The sequence below is a fragment of the Myotis davidii genome, unplaced genomic scaffold, assembly GCF_000327345.1.
Source record: "Myotis davidii unplaced genomic scaffold, ASM32734v1 scaffold898, whole genome shotgun sequence".
Lineage (NCBI taxonomy): Eukaryota > Metazoa > Chordata > Mammalia > Chiroptera > Vespertilionidae > Myotis > Myotis davidii.
The window spans coordinates 244,158-250,395 of NW_006289504.1; the positions used below are offsets into that span (position 1 = coordinate 244,158).

General features: G+C 54.9%; 1 protein-coding gene and 1 pseudogene across 1 annotated transcript in view; both read left to right on the forward strand.

Annotated features, from left to right (window-relative positions):
• The first annotated feature begins 907 nt into the window (after positions 1–907).
• Positions 908–6,238, forward strand: part of LOC107182821 (AP-3 complex subunit beta-2-like) — a 10,079-nt gene continuing 4,748 nt past the window's right edge. Inside the window, exons 1-4 of the mRNA XM_015562788.1 lie at positions 908–1,475; positions 3,670–3,745; positions 4,299–4,373; positions 4,650–4,745. Coding sequence (XP_015418274.1) covers positions 1,228–1,475; positions 3,670–3,745; positions 4,299–4,373; positions 4,650–4,745 — 495 coding nt within the window. The 5' untranslated portion in view covers positions 908–1,227. The remainder of the gene's footprint in view (positions 1,476–3,669; positions 3,746–4,298; positions 4,374–4,649; positions 4,746–6,238) is intronic.
• LOC102766339 overlaps positions 5,460–6,238 on the forward strand; it is a 1,842-nt pseudogene continuing 1,063 nt past the window's right edge.

A 6,238-nucleotide genomic window follows, 5' to 3' on the forward strand; every position in this document is an offset into this window, starting at 1 on the left:
CCGGGGCCCAGGCTGGGGAAGGCCCCGCAACCAAGGTACGTGCTCTTGCCCGGAATCGAACCCGGGACCTTTCGGTCCTCAGGCCGACACTCTATCCACTGAGCCACACCAGTTAGGGCGCAAGTTCCATTTTTAATTTTTGAGGAAACTCTGTACTGTTTTCCATAGTCTGTTTTATTGTTGTTTGTTTATTAGGATGGGAGCGTCTAGAGCAAGTTTAACTGTAGTTGGGAAAGGGCCAGTAGAGTGGGAGAGGCTGAAGGGAATGGAAAGAGTCACAAATCCTTAGGTGCGAGGGAGGGGGGGCGTGTTTCTAGAGCTGAGTGGGAGGAATGGCCTGGCTTCAAGGTGGACCAGCTCTGCTTGGAGGGGAGGGAGGCTGGAGGAGAGGAGAGCATAGATGTTGGGAGCTGTGAGGGATTTTATCGGAGGCAAAGGTGAGGGTGGGAACCTGAGGAGGGTTGAGGCATTGTAAAATACAGTGAATAAAGCCAACCACCCCTGGCAGGGTAGAGACAGTGAGGACCAGAGGGCAAGGGTATGATATGAGTGAGCAGGTGGAGGGATGACCTGGGAGGCCTCAGCCAGGTAGGGCGGGAGGTGAGATAAGAAGAGGCAAGAAGCCCTGGCCGGTTTGGCTCCGTCCATAGAGCGTTGGCCTGTGGACTGAAAGGTCCTGGGTTTGATTCCGGTCAAGGGCATGTACCTCGGTTGCAGGCTTGATCCCCGGCCCTGGTCGGGGCACATGCAGGAGGCAACCAATCGATGTGTCTCTCTCACATTGATGTTTCTCTCTCTCTCTTCCCCTCCTTTCCGCTCTCTCTAAAAATCAATGGAAAAATATCCTCGAGTGAGGATTAACCAAAACAAAGAGGCAAAAAGGTTGGGTCAGAGTAAGAAGGGTGGGCAAGGTTTCTGACGAGCAGTTCTGGGGAGGCAGAGGTCGCGCTGGGGCGTGAGTGGAGGTGAGGAGGGCACCCCTCAACCTCCCTCTGCACCAGCTCCCCGACCTCTGGCCTCCTCCCTGCTCAGAGATTGAGGTTGGCTCGGTGCCCAGTCTCCTCCCCTCCTCAGTCCTTGTCTCTGAGCTGCGAAGAGGAAACCAGAGCCTGTCTCCCTGCCAGTGTCCGGTTTCTGAGTTTCGGGGGCGGGCCGTCTGGTGACAGTGACAGGCATCCCCAGCTCCCTGGCCAGCTCAGTCCCATCCCAGAGCAGGACCCGGCCCCGATGCAGCGATTCCTGCAGCTCCCAGCGGCCGTGGCCAGGACGGGGGCCCGAGGGGCCAGCGGGGCGGACCAGGAGGCTGCCAGCCCTGTGCTGACCCCCGAGGGCGGGCCCCCAGCCTGGTACCAGGCCCTGCAGCCCGAGGAGCTTCGGTGGCTACAGGCCCCCGAGGAAGACACAGCCCAAGAAGCGCCCCTGGAAGGACCGTGCCCAGAGCCCGGCCAAGGCCAGAGTCAGAGCCAGCCACTCCGGTACAGAGGAACCCCAGGGCCACACCTAGGAGCTGGGAAGGAGAGCAATGAGCAGCTGCCACTCAGGCCAGACTCCACTAGTCCCACCTGCTCCGAGGGAGGAGGACTGGGCTGGCATTTAGGGTCCCGTCCTGGGGGGGACTGAGTATGAGGAGGTGACGAGGAGCCTAACTCCCCAGAACTCTGAGGGGAGGAGGAGAGTGAAATGATGGAGGCTGAGATCCCACACTGACCTTTTCCCTCCCCCAGGCCCTGGTTGGAATGGGCTGTAGGTGGGGTTCAGGGACGGAATCAGGCTCGGATAGAGTGTGGCCAGCCTTTCCCAGCTTGTGAATTGGAACGTGTGGGTGAGGGGGGAGCGTGACTGGCCTCAGATGCTTGTTTCACCCCAGAGAGTCCCTCAGGCCAGACAAGGGGTCAGGTCAGCGAGTGGCGTAAGGGGATCTGACCTCAGGGAGTAAGGTTTCAGGGCCTCGGTGCTGCTGCGCTTCTCCTGCTGCGCTTCTCCGGTCCCTGCCCTCTGGGGAACATTCCCTGGTTAGAGCGAGGACAAGGGGCCCCGGGCGGTCTGTCTGTGTTAGTGGCATCCGACAGCCCTGCCTGCTCTCCTGCCTACACCCAGGGATTCCTTTCTTCCCCTTCAGTTCTCCGTGGTCATGGGCCTGGGACCTTCAGAGGCCTGGAGTGTGTGCAGCAAGCGGGAGGGGGGGGGGTGCCCCTAGGGGGTGTGCCTCTGACAAGTGCCTGTGGCATCTGTGGGTGCAGCCACGACACCTGGGTGTGAGGAGCTCTGCTCCAGAGAACACCCAGAGTTTAAAGAGACCTCCAACCTCCCTGCTCCCAGGGAAGGCCCCTGCCTCAGGGTGACAGGCGAGGACTCCGGCCTGACTTCTCGGGAGGGCCCAGGATCCCGGAGGCTGATGTAGCTGAACTTAGAAGCCTAAATGTATCATCAAGAATCTCAAATAGGCCCTAGCCTGTTTGGCTCCGTGGCTAGAGCGTCGGCCTACGGACCAGAGTCCTAGGTTTCAGTGTGACTCACAGGGCAGCCTAGCAACAAAGTATTTGTTGAGTGGTGAATGAATGAATGAATGAATGAATGAATTGAATTGAATGAATAAGTTCTTTTTTTTTTTTTTTGAATGAATAAGTTCTTGTTGCTTCTTTTTGAAGTTAAGAATGTTAATAAAGCCCTAGAGCAGTGGTTCTCAACCTTCCTAATGCCGCGTCCCGTTAATACAGTTCCTCCTGTTGTGGCGACCCCCAACCATAAAATTATTTTCGTTGCTACTTCATAACTGTCATTTTGCTACCGTTATGAATCGTCATGTAAATATCTGATATGCAGGATGTATTTTCATTGTTCCAAATTGAACATCATTAAAGCATAGTGATTAGTCACAAAAACAATATGTAATTATATATGTGTTTTCCGATGGTCTTAGGCGACCCCTGTGAAAGGGTCATTCGACGCCCAAAGGGGTCGCGACTCATAGCTTGAGAACCGCTGCCCTAGAGGGTTTGGCTCAGTGGATAGAGATCAGCCTGCGGACTGAAGGGTCCCAAGTTCGATTCTGGTCAAGGGCATGTACCTCGGTTGCAGTCTCCTCCCCGACCAGGGCCATCTTATTATAAGAACACTGGTCCCACCCTACTCCAGTCTGACCTCATCCTAACTACTACTTACAACGGCAAATAAAGTCACCTTCTGGGGCCCAGGAATTAGGACTTCAACCTGTCTATTTTTGTTGTTGCTGTTAATCCTCTCTCAAGGATATTTTTCCATTGATTTTTAGGGAGAGTGGAAGAGAGAGAGGGAAAGACAGAGAAAAATATCCATGTGAGAGAAACACATTGATTGGTTGCCTCCTGCATGAGCCAGACCAGGGCCCAGGCCAGGGAGGAACCTGCAACCGAGGTACATGCCCCTGACAGAATCGAACCGGGGACCCTTCGGCCCACAGGTTGACACTCTACCCACTGAGCCAAACCGGCCAGGGCTCGACATCTCTTTTTTGAGGGGAACACAGTTCAACCCATATCCCTGTCTGACCCACTTGTTTTTCCCTTCCCCTCTGATGGGGTCCTGCCCGAGCCAGCCCCACCCATGTCCCTTCTTTCCGCCTGGATCCTCCGGATTGATAGCCCCACCCCCACCCTGTGCCCTCAGCTGACTCCCTGTGCCTCCCACCAGGCACGATGACCTGAAGGAGATGCTGGACAGCAACAAGGATTCCCTCAAGCTGGAGGCCATGAAGAGGATTGTGGCGGTAAGGGTGGCGGGGAAGGGGGAGGAAGGGGGCTGGAGAAACCTTGCACACCTTTCTTACCCTGACCCAACTTTTTGCCTCTTTGTTTTGGTTAATCCTCACTCAAGGATATTTTTCCATTAATTCTTAGAGAGAGCGGAAAGGAGGGGAAGAGATAGAGAGAAACATCAATGTGAGAGAGACACATCGATTGGTTGCCTCCCGCATGCGCCCCGACCAGGGCCGGGGATCAAGCCTGCAACAGAGGTACATGCCCTTGACCAGGATCAAACCCGGGACCTTTCAGTCCGCAGGCCCACGCTCTATGGACTGAGCCAAACTGGCTAGGGCTTCTTGCCTCTTCTTATCTCACCTCCTGCCCTACCTGGCCGAGGCCTCCCAGGTCATCCCTCCACCTGCTCATTCATATCATACCCTTGCCCTCTGGTCCTCACTGGGGAAGGGACCTGGGGTCAAAGAGCATGTCCCCCTTGTGGACCACCCCCTATTAAATGCTGGCCCCCTCCCTCCTCCTTCTTCTCCTCCTCCTACTGACCTTGACCTCACCACCCAGATGATCGCCCGGGGAAAGAATGCCTCAGACCTATTTCCCGCTGTGGTGAAGAACGTGGCCTGTAAGAACATAGAGGTGAGCGCTCCCCAACGAAGGGTCTCCTGCTGGTCAGGGGTGAGGAAGGGGGCCCTCCAGCCCCCGGCGGCCTGCCCTGCCCAGAAATGTCCCTGGTCCAGGAAGAGGCACTGTCCACATGCCCCTGAACTAGATGTGGGTCAGAGAGAAGGCAGGTGGGCACACAGGGATGCTTTTCCCCACTGGAGGGATCCGTCCCCGAAGACGGTAGCCTGCCGGGTGAGGACATCCACGGGGTGGGGGCGCCGGTCCCTGCTGGAAACCCGCTCTCCCCAGGTGAAGAAGCTGGTCTACGTGTACCTGGTGCGCTACGCAGAGGAGCAGCAAGACCTGGCCCTGCTGTCCATCTCCACCTTCCAGCGCGGCCTCAAGGTCAGTGTCTCGGCGTGCCTCCTTGGGGCGGGGCCTGGATGGTGCTGGGTTGGAGGAGTGGGCCCAGGGTGGGGTCGCAGGGGGCGACCTGGAGCTGGGTAAGGAGGACCTAAAGGTTCACGGGAAACACATGAGCCGCACTGAGAGGACAGCGATGAAGGTGGCCTTGCAGGAGGGCTGCCTCAGACACGGAGGTGGACTCCACGGGGAGCGCAGAGGACACGACACGTGACCTATTTCCTGGAAGGTCAGCACAGCCAGCTATTCTCCTGGAGCTGGAACAAATTCCTCGTTCTGTTTAGCCTGGTCTCGGACGCCCAGTGTATGCAAAGCAGCTCCTTTAAAGACCTGGCTCCCTTCTCTGGGGCTGCTGGGAAGGGAAATCACCTCCAAGAATGGACATGGGAGGAGTCAGGTCCTTTATACTGGAGGGAGGCTGATTCCCCCACACTATTTATTTATTTTATGTTTTAAAATGTGCTTTTATTGATTTTAGAGAGGGACAGGAAGAGAGAGAGAGAAGCATTGATGGGAGAGAAAAACATCAATTTTGGTTGCCTCCCATACGCAGCCTAACTGGGGATTTGGGGTAAATGTCCTGTGAATCCATAATCATTTCCAGATAAAATGCGTTTTGTTTTTTTAAAAGGAAAATAGGTCTTAGTAGTGAATGTGATATGATTTTCCTCTAAGAAAATACACACTCCTGGCAAGATGGGTTAAAGTCATAGTGATGGTCATGGTCCTGGAGGTGACAAGAGAGATGACAAGGAGAAGAAAAAGAAATACGAACCTCCCGTACCAACCAGAGTTGGAAAAAGAAGAAGAAAACAAAGGGACCAGATGCTGCCGGCAAACTGCCACTGGTCACACCTCACACTCAGTGCCAGTTAAAATGATTGAAATGAGAGAGAATTAAAGACTATCTTTTCATGGAGGAAGAATTCATTAGAAATCAGGAACAAATGAAGCCTTTAAAAGAAAAGCAAGAGGAGGAAAGATCAAAGGTGGATGATCTGAGGGGGACCTGTGTCGGTGGGGACTTAGAAGAGATCTTCGATGACCATCACGCCATTGTGTCTACATCTGTGGGCTCAGAACACTATGTCCGCATTCTTTCCTTGGTGGACAAGGACCTGCTGGGACCAGGCTGCTCTGTCCTGCTCAGCCACAAGGTGCATGATGTGATAGGGGTGCTGATGGATGACACGGACCCCTTGGTCACGGTGGTGAAGGTGGAAAAGGCCCCACAGGAGACCTCTGCCAACATGTGGGGGGAGAGGGTTGGACAACCAAATCCAGGAAATTAAGGAATCTGTGGAGCTTCCTCTCACTCACCCTGAATATTATGAAGAGATGGGGGTATAAAGCCCCCTAAGGGCGTCATTCCCTATGGTCCACCTGGCACAGGTAAAACCTTATTGGCTAAAGCAGCGGTTCTCAACCTGTGGGTCGCGACCCCTTTGGCGGTCGAACGACCCTTTCACAGGGGG